The sequence below is a fragment of the Esox lucius genome, chromosome 16, assembly GCF_011004845.1.
Source record: "Esox lucius isolate fEsoLuc1 chromosome 16, fEsoLuc1.pri, whole genome shotgun sequence".
NCBI classification, from domain to species: Eukaryota; Metazoa; Chordata; class Actinopteri; order Esociformes; family Esocidae; genus Esox; species Esox lucius.
Genome location: NC_047584.1, coordinates 26,989,756 through 27,014,307, shown reverse-complemented (window position 1 = coordinate 27,014,307; position 24,552 = coordinate 26,989,756). Strand labels below are relative to the sequence as shown.

The 24,552-nt window shown below is 45.3% G+C and overlaps 1 protein-coding gene across 1 annotated transcript; it reads right to left on the bottom strand.

Annotated features, from left to right (window-relative positions):
• Positions 1-50: 50 nt before the first annotated feature.
• Positions 51-23,737, bottom strand: fstl1b (follistatin-like 1b). Its single transcript, XM_010900231.4, has 11 exons — positions 23,605-23,737; positions 23,399-23,455; positions 9,857-9,958; positions 8,049-8,178; positions 7,413-7,445; positions 7,037-7,167; positions 5,510-5,628; positions 4,727-4,839; positions 3,185-3,295; positions 2,667-2,761; positions 51-1,797 (listed from the first exon to the last, which is right to left on the bottom strand). Exons 1-11 carry the CDS (start codon positions 23,605-23,607, stop codon positions 1,756-1,758), a joined length of 936 nt encoding a protein of 311 aa, XP_010898533.1. The 5' UTR covers positions 23,608-23,737; the 3' UTR covers positions 51-1,755.
• Positions 23,738-24,552: the final 815 nt, after the last annotated feature.

The following is a 24,552-nucleotide window of genomic DNA, read 5'->3' as shown; positions in this document are numbered from 1 at the left end:
TTTTGATAAGTGTTTTAACGTGAGGAATCACACATGACTCGTTGAACAAATTAGCACTGCATGGGTTTTCATTTATTGGCATACATACTCCTTATAGATTTTGCATTCCCTTTCGAATAAAAAAGGCCTAGTTTGTAACTAGATATGCAACTTCCGCACAAACGTTTATTAAAAAGGACTAAACCACACAGCTGAAGTTACCAAAACTCTCCCAAATATAGTTTGGCCCAGAGTCATGTATACAGAACACTCTAACCAGCCGTGGTTCAAAGGCTGCCGGACAAAAGATTATAGACTCCTATAATCCATGTCTGCAGGCTAGTTCATGAGTTTTAAGGCACTGATATAGCGAAAATAATCCTCAACAAAAGTGGGATTTTGACAAATAAAAAAATAACAAAACAAATAGGATAATCACCACTATATACTACTGCTCACTCTCAACAACAAAGCTCCTACATCCCAAAAACAAACACACACACACACACACACACACAATCTCACATACGCATGTTCTCTGACTTAGAGATACATCTAAACTACATTAGCGGACAGTGAGGCTAATCCTTTTGACTGATCTTTAACACGTACAGGTATAGTGTTGTTGCTGGGTCCAGAGTAATGCTTTACCTGGAGGGGTTCGTACAACATTTCAACATTATAGTCATCATCAGGCTTTGGTTTCAGTTCTCTCCCTGCTGTACTCAGAACAACTCCGCGCTTTGGGCTTGTTTATCCTAGTCTATATTCTACATTCTATGTGAGACTTTAAATTTAGATGACAATCACTTTGTTTCTGAAACAAGCACCCAAGAGAGCTGATTGAATTCAGCAGATGAGCTGAATGATTTCAAACTCAAGCATATAATAAAACTGAATATAGAAGCCAACAGATTTGTCAAAAGCAGAGCATGCTAACTAAATGGGACAGTCCACTAAGGCCTGAAGCTATGCTGCTAGTCAAAGAGGGAGAAGTGCATTGGTCAAGTAGTATTGTGGCAGTTCTGTTAGCACGGAAGCGTAAAGTCAAGTGCATGACATCTTATTCCATTCCCCTACAAAATGACACTAGCAGAGTTTTGATAAACACTTATCTAACCAGTCTTGAAGGGCTACACTGCAAAAAAAGATATGGCTTATCAAGTATATTTATCTTATTTTCAGGTTAAAAACCCTACCATCCTTAAAATTTGATATATTTTTCTTAACAATCTAGATTTTACCGCTTGCTTTTAGAAAATATATATGCCTTGAATATCATATTGTCTTTCTAGTTCCAATGGCGGATAATTTCACTTATTTCAAGCAAATATAGTTAAATTGTCTTGTTACATTGGCAATTTTTTTTGCAGTGTATACATCTGATTTTGTTTCTTTGATGGTGTCCAGGTCACACAGAAAATCCATACTTTAAACCACATGCTGCTTGCTATTTTACCAACAAATTCCATACCAACAAATACTCTCTAAATTTTATAGAAAAAAAAAATATATATAACAATACAAAATGTCCCCATTTCTAGTTCAGGGATGCAACAATTCAAAAACAAAGACGGCACTTACTTAAACACAAAGAGCTCTCAATAATACACTTGACTGCCCCTGCATCTAACATACATCCATAAAAAGACAGACTAAAGACAGTATAATAATTAACGAGTGAATTCAGCAAAAGCACAGGGCCTTAAAGTACATCAAGTATGGAGGAAGAGGGAGGTCACTCTTTTTCCTTAAAGGCCTCTTTCTTTAGTCCTCTTATTCCTCCTTTGTGCTGACTTTCATCTTCTCCACCGTTTCCTGTTTTTGAAAGAGGCAGAGAGGGAGCAAGATATAGAGAGAGGTAAAGGATTAAGGCAGATATAACAGCCAAATGCAGTGCGTGACTGTACGTATCTGGGATGGCCAACTTTGATGTGGCTGTGGGTGGAATTCAGCAAGAGGGAAGCATGCATCCTATAGAAACCTCCATGGGAGTGTTGAGCAAATCTTACTGTTTTTATTTTATAAATAACAATTTAGAATAACATCGGAGTGACAGAGAAACAAAACCAATAGGGGACATGGGCCGTCAGTAGGCCACACGTGCTATATATTGTCATGAGTAGGGTCCGGCTTTCTGTAGTCGCCATGGTTAGAGAAACAGCCACAGTCCTCTAGCCATTGATTTTCAGTCATAAATTAATGGAAGAACATTTCGGTCCCAATTCAACTTCGACAGGCCTGCAATGTAGACAGTTGCTGTTTACTGTTTTAAATGAGTCTCAAATGAGGAGAGAAGGTGACCTCACTCTCACTCTGCTAAGGCAGACGGTCAGAACTGCTACCTCATGGGTTTATACGCAACCCACGCAGAGCCATCAAATGGTTATGGCGCAAGGTTAATCACCAATAAAACAAGTGTCTTTCTCACGGCAACTATAGTTGGCACGACAGAGCACATCCACACTTCTCCAGTCTAGATCCACTGTCTGCTGAGTTACAGGTTTTTCACGTCCCCCCTAACATTGGGGCATGCGCAGAACAATTAGTCATACATTCTTTTCAACACTTGTAATATAGTACCTAGTACATAAATCTGTCTAGGCAGATCCCAGGGCTATAGCCTCAGGGAGATTAGATGCAGGCATGGTCTGCAGCTTGACCTTTGCCCCTGTTGACAGACTGACCTGGTGCTTGTTGAGCTCGGCCACACGAAGGCCCCACTCCTCCTCAGTCATCTCCTGACCGGCCTCCCCGGTCTCCTCCACAAGCGCTGTCTTGTCTGACGATGACACACAAAAGGAGAAAAATTTGCGTTGACTCTCATACGTGTCTCTCCTCATGTCTAGTCAGTGTGTATGCTGGAGTCCTGACGTGTCTCTCCTCATGTCTAGTCAGTGTGTATGCTGGAGTCCTGACGTGTCTCTCCTCATGTCTAGTCAGTGTGTATGCTGGAGGAGTCCTGACGTGTCTCTCCTCATGTCTAGTCAGTGTGTATGCTGGAGTCCTGACGTGTCTCTCCTCATGTCTAGTCAGTGTGTATGCTGGAGTCCTGACGTCTCTCTCCTCATGTCTAGTCAGTGTGTATGCTGGAGTCCTGACGTGTCTCTCCTCATGTCTAGTCAGTGTGTATGCTGGAGTCCTGACGTGTCTCTCCTCATGTCTAGTCAGTGTGTATGCTGGCGTATGGCTGTCTCCTCCTCACCGGTACAGGTCATTGCAGTGCAGACCCAGTTTCCGCAGGCACACACACAACGGTTGCACTCCACCTGCGTCTCGGAGCCATCGTCATATGTCTCATCCTCAAGGGCACACTCTGTGGGGGGGCACGGGGAGATAGAACAGGATTATACAGATGTAGTTTACATTTAAACTAGATGGGGTACAGCGGATGTAGTTCAGATTTAAACTAGATGGGGTACAGCGGATGTAGTTCAGATTTAAACTAGATGGGGTACAGCGGATGTAGTTCAGATTTAAACTAGATGGGGTACAGCGGATGTAGTTCAGATTTAAACTAGATGGGGTACAGCGGATGTAGTTCAGATTTAAACTAGATGGGGTACAGCGGATGTAGTTTAGATTTAAACTAGATGGGGTACAGCGGATGTAGTTCAGATTTAAACTAGATGGGGTACAGCGGATGTAGTTCAGATTTAAACTAGATGGGGTACAGCGGATGTAGCACCTCATATTTTGTATGATACCAGGAAATAATGGAAAATCCTCTGCTTTTCAGTTGTTTTTACCTAAAATGATTTACCTGGTCTAAATTAAACCGTGGCAGTGCAGTTGAGTAGCGCTGAAGAGCTGTTTAACATCAGGGAATGTAGCAGACAGACAACAAGAGTGACAGGGATCTACAGTGGATGCATGGTGTGTTAAAGAACTCTTCTACATCCTTGGCTCGGGTGAGGCCCCTGTGTAAGCTCTGTTTTCCTGCCTGGAATGCATGCTGGAGCCATCTGGAGCTGAGAGATGATTGGGTCCTATCCCAGAACTGCTCTCCTCCCACTGATCTTTCCCCCACATTATTAACACACAGTCCCTTAACTCAGTACAATGCAACAGAGTACTATCATCTGTAAAAAAAAACAACATAACAAATGGACATCTGCATGCACTAAAACCTGACTGGAATAGTTCACATTTACAAAGCAGGGCATCAAAATCCCAAACTGAAGTTATTAAAGCCCTTTTTAAATTTTTGAAAAGAATAATCTTATTAATATACATCCTGTCCAATAGGTTTTTCTATGTATTAGTTGGTTTAGTAGTTGTAGAGTAGCACTCCTTTGATTAATTATAGATAAATGTATTATAAAGTACAACAATATTTCTGTACTGTAAATTCATGTTTTCTTTAATAACATTTTGGAATTAAGTTGAAGGCCCCTGGCTGCTCAGGGGTTTGACCTAGCAACATTTTGGTTAGTGGCCAGAATCGTTCACTGCAAGCCTACCTCTGGGAATTAAACCCACAACCCCAGTGTTACCACTGCCATGCTTCCAACTGAGTTGAGATACCAATGTAGACGGGAAATAGACAATTTATGCAGTTCAATGCATGTATCTGAGAGGTTGAAATAGAGGCATTTCTATGATGCACTGGGGAGAAAATGTGCAAAGTCAACAGTAGTGTGTGGTGTTGTCACTGAGTAATGGGGTCAGGGGCGTGTCTATGAGCTTATGGAGTCAGGGGCGTGTCTATGAGCTCATGGGGTCAGGGGCGTGTCTATGAGCTCACTCTTCTCTGGTGGGTTGAAGCCGGGCTTTAGGCAGTTGAGGAATTCATCAAAACTCAGCTTCCAGTCTGCATTCTCATCAGACAGCTCGATCAGGGCATCCACACACAGGCTTCTGGGAACAGAAGAGAGAAAACCAGACACACAGACACATACAAGTGAATATACACTGCCTGTACTTAAAGCCACATACAGCTGCTGAGATGGGCTGTTGGGAATGTATAAGAAATGGCTGATATAAAGTTAAAGCTAATGGAAGGTTTTGCATATAACAAACGTTTGTTTCGTAGGACCATACCTTTTCCCAGGTCAAGTCACATTTCAATTACCTATCTTACACCAACCCTAACCTTAGACCTCCCGCTTCAACACAAACCCTTTCCTAACACTTACTCTTAACCTAACTCTAACCTTGAACTTAACCATTCACTTTGTTAACACTAGATCCTCTATGAGTACATGAACACAGTATATCTGATATACACTACATCTACATAGGTTCATTAATACAGTATATCTGATATACACTACATCTACATAGGTTCATTAATACAGTATATCTGATATACACTACATCTACATAGGTTCATTAATACAGTATATCTGATATACACTACATCTACATAGGTTCATTAATACAGTATATCTGATATACACTACATCTACATAGGTTCATTAATACAGTATATCTGACATACACTAGATCTATATAGGTACATTAACACTGTATTTCCACGGTGTGTATGGTACATTGCTCAGGCACAAACCCACACAGACACACTGACCTAAGCAGCTTGTTGCTCTCCTGGTCTGCGTATGACTGCAAGTCCACGTTGGAGTCATTGTGTTGGATGAACTTCAGGAGCTCGGAGGAGTCCAGCTGGGAATCACCATTGTCATAGTTCTGTAAATGCACACACACACACACACCCCCACACCCACACATAAGACAAATCATAGTTAGTAGGAGTAGAGATTTGTAAACCAATGAAAAATGATGCCAGTGAATAAGAATCACTAAGCCTAAACCCAAATGTCCTTTCCCCAGTCTCACATTTCTTCTGGCGAAATCTCCAGAAATCCCTTTCCTATAACTCTAACAGATTAAACACCAAGACGGCTTATCCACAGTCAACTAAGGACGTTGATACAGTCTGAATCCAGTCCACCAGCCGTCCCCTGGCCAGATCGCTACACTCAACCCGGGCTGTTATCTGTTTGCACACTGCCCTCATGGCTCGCAGTTTGGCAGCGTCGTTATGGCTGTGCCTGATGCATTGAGACACCTGACCGATTAACTACAGCACAGAGTTCTCCACTAAGGCCCGCCCCGAACACAGCGCAGTTCTGCACCCCACAGCCCCAAATACAGCCCAGTTCTGCACCCCACAGCCCCAAATACAGCCCAGTTCTGCACACCACAGCCCCAAATACAGCCCAGTTCTGCACCCCACAGCCCCAAATACAGCCCAGTTCTGCACCCCACAGCCCCAAATACAGCCCAGTTCTGCACCCCACAGCCCCAAATACAGCCCAGTTCTGCACCCCTCCGAGACGGAAAACTGCTCTGTCAACCTAAAACGAGATGCTAATGAATTCTGCATATGGGAATGGGACTTTAGCGTTCCCTTGGGGATGGGCATGGTCTTCAATCACCCTCCCTCTTGGGGGTCCAGTTGTGGGCCTCTGCACTGGGTTGGATGGATTCTTTAAGCCTAGGACATTGTTGTGTTATGTGGGGCCATTGGTTGATGGAGCGTTCAGACACGGGAAGCCCATCAGGGGGACAGAAGGAGAGACTGGTCTTTTGATCTCACATGAGTCTCGCTCATGTTTTCATTTTGGGCGTGAAAAATTGATTTAAGGCGGTCTCTGAGCCAATGGGAGAGTGGCAGTAGGGGGGCTGTCAGTTTGAAGGCACTGGGAGTGTGACATCAGAGAGATGGAGGAAGTTGATAGGTGCAGTTTATTGTTTACATTTTCCATCTTCTCCATAGTTGGACATAAATAACAGAAAACACACATTTGACCCTTTTAGTCATTCAGGTGACATGCCTATCCAGAACATTAACCACAGTACTAATCGCAAACTGAACATTTTGGAACCACATTACTTTATGATTTATCTGGAAATGTAGACATGATACTACATACCCACTCTTACGCCAGAGCCAGTGGGTCGTCAGTAGCCACAGCATCAGGACACCAGTTTAATGTGGCTTCTGACATACAGCCCCCATTCACTGCACTTCATGTTCCCTTTCTCCTGTACTGACCTTTACACACACACACACACACGTACAGACACACACCTTAAAGTATTTGAGGAGGATGTCGGTAAAGTTGGAGCCCTTGACAAACCAGCCATCTGGGACCACCTCGTTCTGCAACCACTGTATCACACGATGCCTCAGCTCATTACGATCTGCTACATAACACACAACTGGAGAGAGACAGGAGGAGGGAGATAGGGGGAGAGAGATGCGGGGAGAGAGACGGGAGGAGAGAGATGGGAGGAGAGGGGAGGGGGAAGAAATAGGGGCAAGGGGTGAAAAGAGACATTATTATATAAAATAGAGCTCTGTAGAGCACTGAAAAGGGTCTGAGGTAAAACTAGAGAAGATAAGAGCTGAGCGCTTGGGAGCTCTGATTGGCTTTAAGCCTACAGATCCAGAGTGTTCCACTCACCTGGGCTGGCAGCTACTTGTTCTGCTTTCTTGGCTACACACAACCAACCGACCGAGATGGAGAAAGAGGAAGAACCTTCATTAATTCATTCACTGTGCTTAACAGTATCAAACGTTTTTTTCATCATCACGTAACTGGCACAATAACTGCCTGCAATAACCATTAAGCCAGAGGTCACTGTGACACAACGGCTTCATTGTGATACTCCGTCATCAACCTGATCAATGTTCAGGCCAAAAGACAGACAACAGTGGGTCATTGGGTGTACAGGTTCAAGGTTTAACACCAGGAGATAATTTGTCACCTGTCATTCTGGTGACTATAGGAAAACCATATATGGGCATAGGACAGACGTATATGGGCATAGGACAGACGTATATGGGCATAGGACAGACGTATATGGGCATAGGACAGACGTATATGGGCATAGGACAGTATATGGGTAACAGCTGACCAGTCGGTTGACACCTAGCCTCACTGTTGTCAGGAAGACCTGTGATTATTACCCTGAGAATATAAGCATCAGACAGCAATATAGAGGATTCACGTGCCATGCACAATTTAAGTGAACAAGCAAATCTGTGTGTGTGTGTGGGTGTGGGTGTGTGTGTGTGTGTGTGAGTCTAGTATCCTTACCTTGGCAGTGTCCATCGTGGGCCACCTGGATCTTGAGGCCGGTGAGACAGGCGTCCCGGTGAAGCTCACAGTGGTTGCGGTACGTCTTACCATTACTACCACACACGGAGCGCTTGTGGGGCTTGCAGCTCTGGACGGAGAGAGGCAGTCAGACAGACAGGGAGACAGAGAGCCAGTCAGACAGACAGACAGGGAGACAGAGAGCCAGTCAGACAGACACAGAGACAGAAAGAGAGGCAGACAGACAGACACAGAGAAAGAAAGAGAGGCAGACAGACAGAGAGAGAAAAGCTGGGATCCATCATTTACTCAATAACAGCAAGGTTACTCCACCTGTGTTTTGGTTAAATGCTGAGGGACGGGACAGTAGAAATGTAACTATTACTCATGGGCCTGGTGATATTAAATATATAGAATTTTTGCAGTTTAATATAAGAACATTTCCATAATATATCTGCAATAACAGTGGATGGATTGAGTCAACAAGAATAATTTTGTGTGAGAGTAAAAGCACATTCCTGAAATGCAGAATTTCTATTGGTCGGCACCGCATTCTGTTGTAAATGAAAAAGTGTCACTCATCTCACCTACAGCGTCACACGGATACACGATCATCTCTCCTCAAACGAGCAAAGGCAGACATGGATAAGAAAAATCCCTTAGTAATTTCCTGTTTGCTAAAATTCAACAACGGAGAATGGTTCATTTTGGAATATGACTCCAAGGGCTTTCAGCCACACCCCTGAGGGGGAATTCCTCCCAAACAGGATTTTAGGTTGAACTAACCGGCCAAAGTAAAAACAATTATATAGAAAACTAGGATCCCAGCTTTTCACACTGACTTTAATGCCTGTCACCCTCTACAACCCTTTGACATTTCCCAATCATCCTGAACAAAAATATAAGACTTGGACGCACACACACTGTCTCACACACACACACACACACACACACACACACACACACACACACACACACACACACACACACACACACACACACACACACACACACACACACACACACACACACACAGTAGGGAGAACAAGTATTTGATACACTGCCGATTTTGCAGGTTTTCCTACTTACAAAGCATGTAGAGGTCTGTCATTTTTATCATAGGTACTCTTCAACTGTGAGAAAAAAATAATCAAAAAAAAATAATCCACCTGTTTGAACTCGTTACCAGTATAAAAGACACCTGTCCACACACTCAATCAAACAGACTCCAACCTCTCCACAATGGCCAAGACCAGAGAGCTGTGTGAGGACATCAGGGATGAAATGGTAGACCTGCACAAGGCTGGGATGGGCTACAGGACAATAGGCAAGCAGCTTGGTGAGAAGGCAACAACTGTTGGCACAATTATTAGAAAGCAGAAGAAGTTCAAGATGAACTCGGTCTGGGGCTCCATGCAAGATCTCACCTCGTGGGGCATCAATGATCATGAGGAAGGTGAGGGATCAGCCCAGAACTAAAATCCCTGCTGCAGTGTGTGCAAACCTGGTCAAGAACTACAGGAAACGTATGATCTCTGTAATTGCAAAAGTTTCTGAACCAAATATTAAGTTCTGCTTTTCTGATGTATCAAACACTTATGTCATGCAATAAAATGCAAACGAATTACTTAAAGATCAAACGAATTTTTATAGATTCCGTCACTCACAGTTGAAGAGTACCTATGATAAAAAGACTTCTACATGCTTTGTAAGTGGGAAAACCTGCAAAATCAGCAGTGTATCAAATAATTGTTTTCCAAACTGTATAGACAAAAGCACACACACACACACACACACACACGACTCACCTCTATACACAGGCAGCTGGGCTCTCCCTTCTCTGTAACGGCACACTCTCTTCCTGCGCCACAGAACACATTGGCACACACCTTACTCTTACTCTGCACCTCCTGATAAAACAGAACACACACACTATTAGGACTAAAAAAAACACACACACTAAGCACTAAGCATTATAACGTTGCATTTCCAGATCACAGCCAGAAGGTGGCACTGTTGCACTGCTTCGGAATTAAATCAGTCGTGGCACACTAGTAATACTGGCAGACACTGGGCTCCAACCACCCGCCCCACCAGGTGACCGCTAGTTCATAGCCACAAACAAACGAAAGCGACAGCATCATTCAGGACTCCGTAAGAACGGCAACAAAACCAGGTTCTCTCGTTGCCATGACAACATTAACTCTCCTCGAATGTGCAGATGAGTCCTTCCCTGGAAAGCACAGTCACAGGTCCTTTGTGTCCCTGCCAGAGGGGCGGTTCTCTGTGTCTCTGCTTGACAGACGGTCTGTGGGGTTCGCTACTGCACAGAACAGCCCGGCGCACTGAGACCCAACAGGGCCGGTTTAGTGTAAACAGGAAGTGGCCTCACTGGCCTGTGGTATAAACCTTAACATGACATCAGTGGGACGTGAATGGGGTCAACTGGGTACATTTTCCATGGCTTCAGTAGAAGTGGGAGGACGGCGTGTCTAACAGATAACAGCTGTGTTGGCCAGGGTCGCCCTACCCTGTTCCAGGATATCTCTGAATGAATCAGGTGTGCTAAATTCACCTTAGAGAGACAACCAACAAGAGGGTGTGGGTCCGAATTCAGTCTGAAGAGGAAATAACCTCAGACTGATCACAGGCTAACAGTCTAAAAATCTGATTTAGATTTAGATCTCTTCTATTCTATTCAGACTTTTCTCTGGCTCTTTCTTTCCTTTGTCTCTGCTGAAACAAGGACAGCCCGCTGGCCAAGTCCAGTTCACACGAGCCAAATGGCCAGCCAATCACCACTTGCCAGACAAGGCTCTGCCCGTGTGTTGTGGGTGTGTGTGTTTTAAACAGGGTGTTTCCACATCTGGAGTCTGAGCTGTGTTTTTCTTTGGGCTCATTCCCATGGTCTGGGTGATTCCTGCCCCCTCCTCCTTGAGCTGGTTGCCTCCGCTCCACTCTGCTCCTTCCCCCTGGATGTGTGTGTGTGTGTGTGCATACGAGTGGGCGTGTCATGGAATGTGGGAGAACACCATGACGCCGGTTAATTACAGGCTAGCATGGAGGTCATCAGGGCTCTGTAGACTATTGTCCTGTACTTACTACTGGCCATTACCTTCCAGAGAAGTGGGGGGGCGGGGGGTTCCTTCGGTGGAAATGCAAACACATGCCCACACACACCAACACACACCAACACACACCAACACACACCAACACACACCAACACACACCAACACACACCAACACACACCAACACACACAAACACACAACCCCGTATGGTGGAAAAGCTAATGAAAACACGTACAAAAACACAACCTCTTCTATCCTTCACACACAAAAACACAAAATCCTCTACACAAAAACACACAACCCCCTCAACTCCACACACAACCTCCCCTCAACACACAAATACAAACAAACCCTTTCTCTCAACAAACACACAACCCCCTTCCCTCAATAAATAAACACACAACCCCCATCCCTCAAAACGCAAACACACAATGCCCTTTTCTCAATGCACGAACACACAAGCCCCTTCCCTCCACACACAAACACACCCATACCTCCACACGCCAACAACCTCCCCATAACACACAAACACAAAACCCTCTTCCCTCCGCGCTCAAGACCAGTCCATCTCCAGAGGTCTCCCTGAGGGTTGGTGGTGGGTTGGTCCATTCAGACAGTGAACTACAGATAGCCAGAGCTAGGAGCCTGTTGAGACCTGCTGTCTCTCTGATAACACCAGCAGGGTAATGGATGTCCAACTCCAGTACCACTGTTCCAGATCTATGGCTCGCAGAAACACCCTGACATTTAGCTAATGAATGCTAAGGGAGAAGGATCCATTCCTGTTCCACTCGCTTGGAATGGGGAGTTGCTATGGTGACAGCCATGGGGCGCAAGGCTCAGGGAGAGACATGTGTCCTTCTCTCCTGTTGACAGGTAGAAGGTCCAACATCGTTTAGGACAGCAGTCATCTCAGAAAGATATGTACAATTAGCACATGCGCGCAGGATCACAGCAGTGGGTACGCTCACACACACACACACACACACACACACACACACACACAAACACACGCGCACACAAACATTCATCATCACACACGCCAGAGAGGCCTTAATGTGTATTGATCAGTTTATTATATTCTGAGGCACTACAAACAGGGTTAGTGTTTCCTCAACCTCTTTCTGTCTCTCTCAATTAAATTAAAAATGCTTTTTTGGCATGATGTAGCAGCATACATATTGCCAAAAAAATACTTCAGTTTATTTTTTAAGCATCACATTAAAGTAACAATAATATCCAGATTATAAATGGCACTATCAGAAGAACAATAATAACATTTCGCTATGACAATGGCATGAGACAAATGCAGTTTCCTTGGTCAGTCATTTACTGTACCTCCCATCTTTCTACCAGGCATCAATGTATCGATCCATCCCTCTCCGTGTCCTCTCCCAAAAAGGATGGGTAGGCTATCTTGGAGAATTACTCCAATTGTTGTATATTTTTTTTTTTACATTTTGTCAGGAAATGGAGCTCTTGTGTCTCAGGTTCTGCTCTATTTCACATTTCTTTTTTTTCCCTTGCTTTCATTTTCTCTCTCTTGCACTCACCACTTCATATCTCCCTTCAGCATTTATTGCTCACGCCTATTTATCTCACTCTTTACTCCTGTCATTGTAAGGGCGGGGTGAGATGTCCCTGTGAATTGAGGACAAGCAATGCTGCCTGAAGTAGAGAGAGAGGAGGAGAGTGTGTTTGTGTGTGGGGGGGGGGGGGGAGCTCAGCCTAAGAAATATCTGTATTTCCTGACAGACAGACAGACAGACAGACAGAAAGAGAAAGACGAGAGAGATAGAGACAGAAGAGGAGGGTGTGGGATGTGACCAGGACAGAGAAAGAAACAGGGAGATAAAGGAATTGAGCTGTAGAATGAGGACCAAAAGAAAAGAAGGGGGGAGGGGGTTAAGGAAGTGAGGAATGAGAGAACAGAGAGTGAAAAGGCTGGGAGGTCTGAACTCAATTTCACTCATGCCTCAGGTTTATTGACCGCATGCTGAACCAGATTGGAGTAGAAAGACGCTCTGTTCTGTCCTGCCTTTCTCTGAAAATCCCACTTTCATTTTGCTCTGCTGATAAGAGTCCCTTAAGAAGCTCAGCACCGGACTTTACGTGTCAACCACCCAAACACTCACACACGTGCACACGCACGCACGCACGCCCATCTACGCATTATCATAGCAGGGAGTAGGGTATAATGTAATACCATAATAACTTGGGTTTGAGGTATCGACGGGGAGATGATGTTTTGAAGCCAGTCTGTGTAAACACACTTCAGAGGGAGATTTCATTTCAGAAAATGTGATTACCTCTGTGGTTTACTGTCTCTCTGTGTGTCGAGTGAGTGGGTAGACCTGTGTGCGCCCCTGCCTGTCTGTGTCTGCATGTGTGTGTGTGCGTTGTGCCTACGTTTGGGTGTCTGTGTGTACATGCCTGCGTGTGTGTGTGTGTGTGTGTGCATAAGTGCGTGTGTAACGCTACACATAATAAGCAACTTGATCGATAATTCCTGCTCAGGGGTCACTTTACAAGCATTAATCTCTTCCCAGAATGCACCACAGAACTATTTTGCATACAGAACATTAATTTAGAGATCGTAAAACAAACATGCTGCCATGGTGACGTGATGCTTTAACTGATAAAGCCTCAGTAGCACAAAAGGTTGCCCGTCACATCCCCTCCCCCTCTCCTTTTCACCTGCGAGACAATCCGTCGCTGCCTCTCGGGTAACAGCGTTGCTAACAGGTCCTGAGGACGCCCCGTGATGCCATGTAGATGTCTCCCAGAGCTAGCAATCAACTGGTCTACCAACTATCAACTAATTATCAGGCCTTGGGCTGCTGTAATCAGGTGAAATAGTTCAGGGCTTCAACAAAACTGTGAGACAGCTTGGGGTCTCTAGGAGAGCTTTGAGGGCCACTGCATTACCATACACATACACACACACACACACACACACACACTCTTTGTTGACATGTTTAATGCGTCATCAGTAATGGCTTGCAGGCTCTTAGCTTCTCACCACAGATGACATCACCCTTCTGCTCTCCTTCCAAAAACACACAGAGAGACGACTGTACACTGACAACCTCACAGAGGAGATCTGGGCTAGAGCTGTTATGTACTGACTTCCTACAGGGAAGGAGAAAAACAGGGGGTGGGGGGGAGGGGGTGAAAACAGAGAGATGGATGGAAGGTAAAGAATATGGAGGACAAGAGGGAGTGTGAGAGAGAAAGAGAAGCAAGAACCAGACAAGGGGGGAAGGTTGGTGGAAGTCAGAGGAGAGGGGTAGCGGGGAGGGGGGGGGGCTAATCAATATCTTGATCAGATAGTTATCCCCGAAACATCCACCATGGTGGAATGTGCCAGACCCCCGACTTCTACACACAACCTTCAAGCCCATGAACACTACTGACACAGCACAAACCCAGGACAAGGGTTGCTCAAACCAAGCAAGCTTGGAACATTAAGAGGAGTGGAGTCTAGAGGGAGAGAACAGAAAAAGGAAGGAGAGCTGGAGAGACATTCTACATTGGTTAGGGGTCTAGCGCAGAGAATAACAACTTCACACTAATGTTTAATTCAAAAGTCTTAGAATTAACTAGAACAGTTTAATGTTTCACGATTCATAGTTCCTACATTTAATAAAGCCTAAATCATTGTATCCTTACACTCCTGACACTAAGCTCTGTTTAAGCAGGCTTCTATTTTATAGGTTGGGTGTTAAGAAGGAAGTCACTGTCAAGCAGGCAGTGGTGGACTGAAATTAAATTCTGCATTTTGTACTCAAACCTATGTAGGTATTTTGTTCATTAGTAATCTGATAATACAATCCATAAAAACAGTGCATCTTAGCAGCCAGGTTTTCGAGCACTTTCACTACAGAGTAAAAACCTCACAGGGGCAATGCATTTTTCTATCTTAACCCCACAGCTGATATTCACACTTTTCTGAACTAATCAACAAAATACTACAATAACGTTTTGGATAAATAACTGACCCCTCTCTACAAAAGCTGGACAAATACATTTATTGGATTTGAATTGGCCACATCCAAAATAAATATAATTAGAAATTTAAATTCAGTTTGCCAGATTGCTCCTGAAAAAGGTTGTTTAATTAAAACCTAGCAGCTTTTCCATTTTCTACTTGGATAATGAGATCCCTGAATTGATGTATATTTCCAACTGAATTCCTTGTCAGTCAACACAGTGAAATAATTTTGGCATAGTATGTTCTCCAGTTAAAGGTTGGCAGAAGTCTTGTTTTGGCTAACCAAACACGGAAACATTATTAAACTCAAATTATGCAGTTATGTTCTTTTTTAAATCAACAAATTTTTTTGGTGGTTTAAATGAAATCGTTTAATTTCAAAAAGTTTTTGGAGAAAATATTAAAAAGACAGCCGTAATATTAATCTTTCCTTGTTTACTGGAGATAACAGAAAGCCTTTTCTGTGATGTAATTAAAAAGCCTGTACACTTTAGCCCTTGAGATTTAGCCAGTCAAAAGTACTTAAGTAACAATGAGAAATGGTAAAAGAGGGTGACGGGGAAAGAGAGAAATAGTGAAAGATAAAATGGCACATCTGCCAACAGTTCAAATGTCACAGAGAATTAAAAGTGCCACTTAGGCACACAGCAGTCGGTTAGGCAGGATAATGCCAGCTCAGTCAATGGCATGTTCAGCCATCTCTCTCTACCATTCTGGCTTTCTTTCTCCCTCCCTCCCTCCCAAACATAGACTTTTGGTCCCATTTTAGTTCTTCTCTCCCATTGTTCCTCAATGTTTTGGTCTCTTCGTTCTGTTGGAACTAATCCATTGTCTTTCACCACACCGACTCTCAAACTTTCACCATCCTCTCCCTTCTCAATCCTGTTCTTCCTGGTGTTTTCTCCCTCTTTTCCCCATGCTCTCCCTTCTCAATCCTGTTCTTCCTGGTGTTTTCTCCCTCTTTTCCCCATGCTCTCCCTTCTCAATCCCGTTCCTCCTGTTGTTTTCAACCTCTTTTCTCCATCCTCTCACTTCTGTCCTGGCTTATTCTGGGCAGCTCTCCAGTCCGTCTGGGAGAACCCTAACCCGGACCAGGGGCCTAACCCTAACCAGGCCGCGGAAACTGGTAGTTTGTGCCAAATTCTACTCACTCCAAGGGAGGCTCCACAACCAGGGCTAATGGCTCACAGTGTGTTTGGAGAAGGAAGTGGGCCTGTTTGCAGACCTCCACAGTATAGCATGGAATGTGTAAAATGGACAGTCATTTTGGGGACAGGAATGTTCAGTTGCTTGTTAAAGACAACGAATATTATCAATGTTCAACACACTGTGTCAACTCAAGTGTCCACTGATATTTATCTGGCATTAATTGATGTCGTTCTACATTCAAAAACGGTGCATCACAGACCGTTTCATATCGAAGCGCCCCTGAATTTAGCCACATGGTGTGTGTGTGTGTGTCTCTCTCCCAGGTCTCTGCTTGATATTAATGGGCCAGTTTGCTGCCAAGTACTACCTCTGTGTCCGGTCCCACCTAAGGACACATGAAAACACATAAATATACACACACACACACACACACACACAAACAAATGTAAGATGATGAAAAATGTATCTGGTTGTAGAGAAAGTGGGTAAGAGAGTGTTATAAAACAGACCCTAGAAGCTAGTGTGGCATGAATTGTGTGTGTGTGTGTGTGTTTGTGTGTGTGAATGTGAATGTGGTTGTCACTGATGATGATTAGAGAGCTGTACAGCTGGTAAATGAGGACTCCTTTCATGACTAGCCAAGAGTGTAGAGGATCACACATGTCCATAAAACACTTGCCATACACACACACTCACCCACACACACCGCCTCCCTCTTGTTCTACCTCTTGCTCAGTCTTTCTCTCCCTCTCTCCCTTCTCATTTACTCTTTCTTCGTTCGTGGGTGTACGTGTGTCTGTGTGCATGTGTGTGTGTGTGTGCTTGCAAAGCCAGAACAATTAGAGCGGTTCTAACTAATGGAGACAGAGGACAGGCTGTCCTGTCCCCTATGTTCCAGCTCTGTTCACTCCACCTGGGCTTGGTATTTATAGCTCAGGCAGCAACTTCTAATGAGAACAGTCATCAACAGCTACGCAGCATGGGGCCTGGGAACGACTCGATCACTGTCAGCTCCTACAATATACCTCAGCCTGGGAGGCAGCTCCTCTGATGCCAATACAAAACATAGCCCGCTAAAAGGTGCGCTTTTTTTGCACGTTGCATCAACGTATCGACAATCGGGTCGAGAGTCTACGAACAGCAGCTCATGAAATGGGAATGGGACAATTTGTACGCTGTAGTAGGAGTGAAACCTCTTTCAAACCATCAGTGTTCTAACATTTTCATTCTACATGACCTCCGTCATCTCCGTCATTTGTCCACCGTGTGAGCAGGGAGAGGATTGAGACAACGGTCATGACAGGGAGAGGACTGAGACAACGGTCATGAAAGGGAGAGGATTGAGACAACGGTCATGAAAGGGAGAGGATTGAGACAACGGTCATGACAGGGAGAGGATTGAGACAGCGGTAATGACAGGGAGAGGATTGAGACAGCGGTCATGACAGGGAGAGGATTGAGACAACGGTCATGACAGGGAGAGGATTGAGACAACGGTCATGACAGGGAGAGGATTGAGACAACGGTCATGACAGGGAGAGGATTGAGACAGCGGTCATGACAGGGAGAGGATTGAGACAGCGGTCATGACAGGGAGAGGATTGAGACAACGGTCATGACAGGGAGAGGATTGAGACAACGGTCATGACAGGGAGAGGATTGAGACAGCGGTCATGACAGGGAGAGGATTGAGACAACGGTCATGACAGGGAGAGGATTGAGACAACGGTCATGACAGGGTGAGGATTGAGACAACGGTCATGACAGGGAGAGGATTGAGACAACGGTCATGACAGGGAGAGGATTGAGACAGCGGTCATGACAGGGAGAGGATTGAGACAGCGGTCATGACAGGGAGAGGATTGAGACAACGGTCATGACAGGGAGAGGATTGAGACAACGGTCATGACAGGGAGAGGATTGAGACAGCGGTCATGACAGGGAGAGGATTGAGACAGCGGTCATGACAGGGAGAGGATTGAGACAACGGTCATGACAGGGTGAGGATTGAGACAACGGTCATGACAGGGAGAGGATTGAGACAACGGTCATGACAGGGAGAGGATTGAGACAGCGGTCATGACAGGGAGAGGATTGAGACAGCGGTCATGACAGGGAGAGGATTGAGACAACGGTCATGACAGGGAGAGGATTGAGACAGCGGTCATGACAGGGAGAGGATTGAGACAGCGGTCATGACAGGGAGAGGATTGAGACAGCGGTCATGACAGGGAGAGGATTGAGACAGCGGTCATGACAGGGAGAGGATTGAGACAGCGGTCATGACAGGGAGAGGATTGAGACAACGGTCATGACAGGGAGAGGATTGAGACAGCGGTCATGACAGGGAGAGGATTGAGACAACGGTCATGACAGGGAGAGGATTGAGACAACGGTCATGACAGGGAGAGGATTGAGACAACGGTCATGACAGGGAGAGGATTGAGACAGCGGTCATGACAGGGAGAGGATTGAGACAACGGTCATGACAAGGAGAGGATTGAGACAGCGGTCATGACAGGGAGAGGATTGAGACAGCGGTCATGACAGGGAGAGGATTGAGACAGCGGTCATGACAGGGAGAGGATTGAGACAGCGGTCATGACAGGGAGAGGATTGAGACAGCGGTCATGACAGGGAGAGGATTGAGACAACGGTCATGACAGGGAGAGGATTGAGACAGCGGTCATGACAGGGAGAGGATTGAGACAACGGTCATGACAGGGAGAGGATTGAGACAGCGGTCATGACAGGGAGAGGATTGAGACAGCGGTCATGACAGGGAGAGGATTGAGACAGCGGTCATGACAGGGAGAGGATTGAGACAGCGGTCATGACAGGGTGAGGATTGAGACAACGGTCATGACAGGGAGAGGACTGAGACAACGGTCATGACAGGGAGAGGACTGAGACAGCGGTAATGACAGGGAGAGGATTGAGACAGCGGTCATGACAGGGAGAGGATTGAGACAACGGTCATGACAGGGAGAGGATTGAGACAACGGTCATGACAGGGAGAGGATTGAGACAACGGTCATGACAGGGAGAGGATTGAGACAGCGGTCATGACAGGGAGAGGATTGAGACAGCGGTCATGACAGGGAGAGGATTGAGACAGCGGTCATGACAGGGAGAGGATTGAGACAGCGGTCATGACAGGGAGAGGATTGAGACAGCGGTCATGACAGGGAGAGGATTGAGACAGCGGTCATGACAGGGAGAGGATTGAGACAACGGTCATGACAGGGAGAGGATTGAGACAACGGTCATGACAGGGAGAGGATTGAGACAGCGGTCATGACAGGGAGAGGATTGAGACAACGGTCATGACAGGGTGAGGATTGAGACAACGGTCATGACAGGGAGAGGATTGAGACAACGGTCATGACAGGGAGAGGATTGAGACAGCGGTCATGACAGGGAGAGGATTGAGACAGCGGTCATGACAGGGAGAGGATTGAGACAACGGTCATGACAAGGAGAGGATTGAGACAGCGGTCATGACAGGGAGAGGATTGAGACAGCGGTCATGACAGGGAGAGGATTGAGACAGCGGTCATGACAGGGAGAGGATTGAGACAGCGGTCATGACAGGGAGAGGATTGAGACAGCGGTCATGACAGGGAGAGGATTGAGACAACGGTCATGACAGGGAGAGGATTGAGACAGCGGTCATGACAGGGAGAGGATTGAGACAACGGTCATGACAGGGAGAGGATTGAGACAACGGTCATGACAGGGAGAGGATTGAGACAGCGGTCATGACAGGGAGAGGATTGAGACAGCGGTCATGACAGGGAGAGGATTGAGACAGCGGTCATGACAGGGTGAGGATTGAGACAACGGTCATGACAGGGAGAGGACTGAGACAACGGTCATGACAGGGAGAGGACTGAGACAGCGGTAATGACAGGGAGAGGATTGAGACAGCGGTAATGACAGGGAGAGGATTGAGACAGCGGTCATGACAGGGAGAGGATTGAGACAACGGTCATGACAGGGAGAGGATTGAGACAACGGTCATGACAGGGAGAGGATTGAGACAACGGTCATGACAGGGAGAGGATTGAGACAGCGGTCATGACAGGGTGAGGATTGAGACAACGGTCATGACAGGGAGAGGATTGAGACAACGGTCATGACAGGGAGAGGATTGAGACAACGGTCATGACAGGGAGAGGATTGAGACAGCGGTCATGACAGGGAGAGGATTGAGACAGCGGTCATGACAGGGAGAGGATTGAGACAGCGGTCATGACAGGGAGAGGATTGAGACAACGGTCATGACAGGGAGAGGATTGAGACAGCGGTCATGACAGGGAGAGGATTGAGACAGCGGTCATGACAGGGAGAGGATTGAGACAGCGGTCATGACAGGGAGAGGTTTGAGACAACGGTCATGACAGGGAGAGGATTGAGACAGCGGTCATGACAGGGAGAGGATTGAGACAGCGGTCATGACAGGGAGAGGATTGAGACAGCGGTCATGACAGGGAGAGGATTGAGACAACGGTCATGACAGGGTGAGGATTGAGACAACGGTCATGACAGGGAGAGGATTGAGACAACGGTCATGACAGGGAGAGGATTGAGACAGCGGTCATGACAGGGAGAGGATTGAGACAGCGGTCATGACAGGGAGAGGATTGAGACAACGGTCATGACAGGGAGAGGATTGAGACAACGGTCATGACAGGGAGAGGATTGAGACAGCGGTCATGACAGGGAGAGGATTGAGACAGCGGTCATGACAGGGAGAGGATTGAGACAACGGTCATGACAGGGTGAGGATTGAGACAACGGTCATGACAGGGAGAGGATTGAGACAACGGTCATGACAGGGAGAGGATTGAGACAACGGTCATGACAGGGAGAGAATTGAGACAGCGGTCATGACAGCCATGTTCTGTTTCTCTCCATTTACCTGTATGTTCAAAGCTGGGGTTCAAACAAATGAATCGTCAAAACAACCACCACCATGGGGTATGTGATAATGCTGCAAGCCAGAAGACTAAATTGAAGTGTGTGTTAATTTATGTATGTTTATTTGTGTATGTGTGTGCGTGCGTGTGTGTGTGTGTGTGTGTGTGTGTGTGTACTATATCTCTGAGTTTCTTATCTGCAAACACTGCAATTTCTCGCCTCAGGAATCACCCAGGCATTCTCTTCTTCATAATACATTTGGAGCGCACGTCCACATTTTAATAACTTAGCATTCTCACACCAGCCATCAAATAACAACAACTACAAACACTCAAACAATTGCCTGCCACACACACACACACCACACACACACACACACACACCCTGAGGTACAGTATATGCTGCTACACTAACAAGACAATGGGGATTGAGAAACAATGACTTAAAACCACCACATCAACGCACCGTTCAACTAATCAGCCCCCCGAATCGCCTTTCACACAGTGTGGCTTAACTTAACATTCCACTGGGTCTGTCAACAGGCTGTATATTAGCAGGGTCATAAAATTACCCTTAAAGAATAGATGTCTTTATAACCCCTCCTCCACCTACACCACAGGCACATTCTGCAGGGTCTGCCCAGTACACAGTGTTCTCAGTGCCAGGGCTGCCAATGAGAGCGCTCACGGATGCAATAAAGACCCACACAAAGGGCCTATTTTCAGCCAGCAATGTCAAGGGCAGCACTGAGCAAAGGGCCCGGCGCTAATACTGGTGGTGGGGCCTAATGGAGCCTATCTGGACGTGTAGCAACACAGGTGACGGAGGAGTAGAGGGCCACTTGGTTCAGCCTGCTGTCTACTGGACTGTAGAGAGCTGTAGTCACGCAACTGTAACCCCAAAGCTACCCCCCTTCCAAACCATGACCCATGATAACCAGGTTAGGGCTAATCCTCAAAAGCTAAGTCACTCCAATTCAGCCTAATGCCTGAGAATCTTTGGAATTCCATTGAAATTCCTGAAAATCATTTCAATTTTTCCACAATCTAACACCAGAGCTGGGAATGAGGTGCAGTCTAGCTGAACAACTATCAAATCCCATATTGACACAGTGTTGACACGTCCAGACCCACTTAAAGCAGGTCAACATTACAACGTCCCGAATAAGGCCGAACAGACCAGGTGCTCAACAGCTGCCCAATGAGTAAAGATGCAAACCTGGACACCTGGTGTGTTTGTGCGTGAATGTATGTGTGGGCGTGTGTGTGTGTGAGAGAGAGAGAGAGACAGACAGAGTGAGAAAAGAGAGAACAATAACGGAGTGAGTTTCAAGACTCATTCCCACCACTTTTATTCAGTGTTTACTCAGTGGTTACTTAGCACCTAAGTGTGTTATAACACACAAACAAACTCTCTGGCCACCCAAACACTACCCTGACACATGAAACAGCCTTCTGCGTCACCATGTAGTGCCCTCAGCTGTCTATAAACACTGTTTGTTACCCAAGGAGCCAAACATACCAAGGAGAATCCCGGCCTGGGTGAAACACTATCACTCCATCTACCTAGCAAACATTTAGAGAGCAAATTCGCTGGTCAGTGTGTGTATGTGTGTGCGTGTGTGTGTGTGTGTGTGTTTGTGCGTGAATGCATGTCCATTTCTGTTCCAGATTTGAGGTTGAAGTGTCACATACATCCTCCCCAGTTTCTAAGATATACTGTAAAACACATATACTTCACGCAGACCCTGTAAACATACCTAAATTACATTACCAAAGATAATGTAAGTTATTTTGGTGGATATACCTACAAACAGTGATGATGAAATAACGACCTGTGTGGGCATCATTTACAAACGGGTTTGGATGAAGACTTTCCAATTCAAATGTAACGGTCCCTTTAGACTAATTATTTTCATATAATATATGTTAAACATTTTTGGATAACGCTACGTCAAACGGATTTACTTAAAATAACATCGTTTGTAATTAAACACAAAATAAATCCAGCCTATAATTATGTTTATCACAACTAGAATAGTCTACATTTTAAGTGATCATGCTTATGGCTATTTGACCGAATAGCGCTAAATCGGTACAATAAAAAACTATTAACAAATAAAAGCATAGTCTTTCCTATGTAATATCGGATTATGAAAATAGTTTCATATTGTTAAGTTTTGCATTGATCACCTACAACAAAATTCCAACTTACCTCTGCTTGACAGAGGGCTAAAACCAACAGTACGAGGAAGGGGAGAGTTCGCAACATCTGGGAAGAAAAAGAGGCAAAGCAGAAAGAAAAACAAACGAAAGTTTAAACATACATATACATTCTTGTAAACTACACTTGTAAAATAGTCAATAGTCAAGGAATTGTAATCAAGATTTAATCTATTTTTGATGCGAATATGTCGATACCATTTTTTAAGGCTCAGTTCGGGCGTCTGTTGCGAGGTGGGCGCTGAATATGTGTTTGTCTGTAGCCTGCAGAAAAGCGAAAGAGGTCTGAGATTTCAGGAAATTTGAGCAGCGCTGAGGAATTCGTGCAGTGGACAGTCTCTCCCCCCTATGACGTGGCCAAACAAATATCCGGAACCCGAAAATTCCCAACTGAAGCTTGGCAAGGGCGTAGGAGCCGGGGGGACATGTCCCCCTCAATATAAGAAACGAGTTAAATTGTCCCTCACTATAGTGCTTTTTTGCGTAATACTGTTATTTTGAAAAAAATACGGGTTGGAACTTGTCAAGTCCCCGTTGCCACCAAATCCGACATTCTCATTCATTCTGAATTTCTTTCGGGACGAGCTGGCTAAGTGGCTTATTGTAGCTATAGGTTTTGTTTTCACAATAAGTGCAACGTGTAAATGCGTCAGTACATTTTCATAGATATAGAGTGAACGAACGTGATAAAATATAAGATAGAGGCTATCTTATGGCTGAAAAAAACAAGACGTAGCTAGCTATCTTTATTTTCAGATTTTATCTAACAAACGTTACAGCAGCCTGCTTGCTAGATAGCACTGAGCAGTTCCAATGGCTGTGTGAAAAAGTGATAGTGAATGAAGTGCAGGTAGCTAAGCTGGTTCTTGGTAACAATTTCCACACCACAGCTGGCAGATTTTTTCCTTCAGTTTAGATGGAATGATCTATATATAGCTATGGGTCCTAAAAGTGTTAAACATTTTAAGAATTTGGTTTATGCTACGTGTGATCATGGCAGGAAAGTGAACAAACAGGCAAGTAGGGAGAGAAAGAGGCCACAAACCAACAGGTAAATCATTGATAAGTGCCGCGCCAAGATAGACTGTTGATATCTTATCTTGTAAATCAATCAGTCATTGAATATGATCTCTGATGAAACGACAC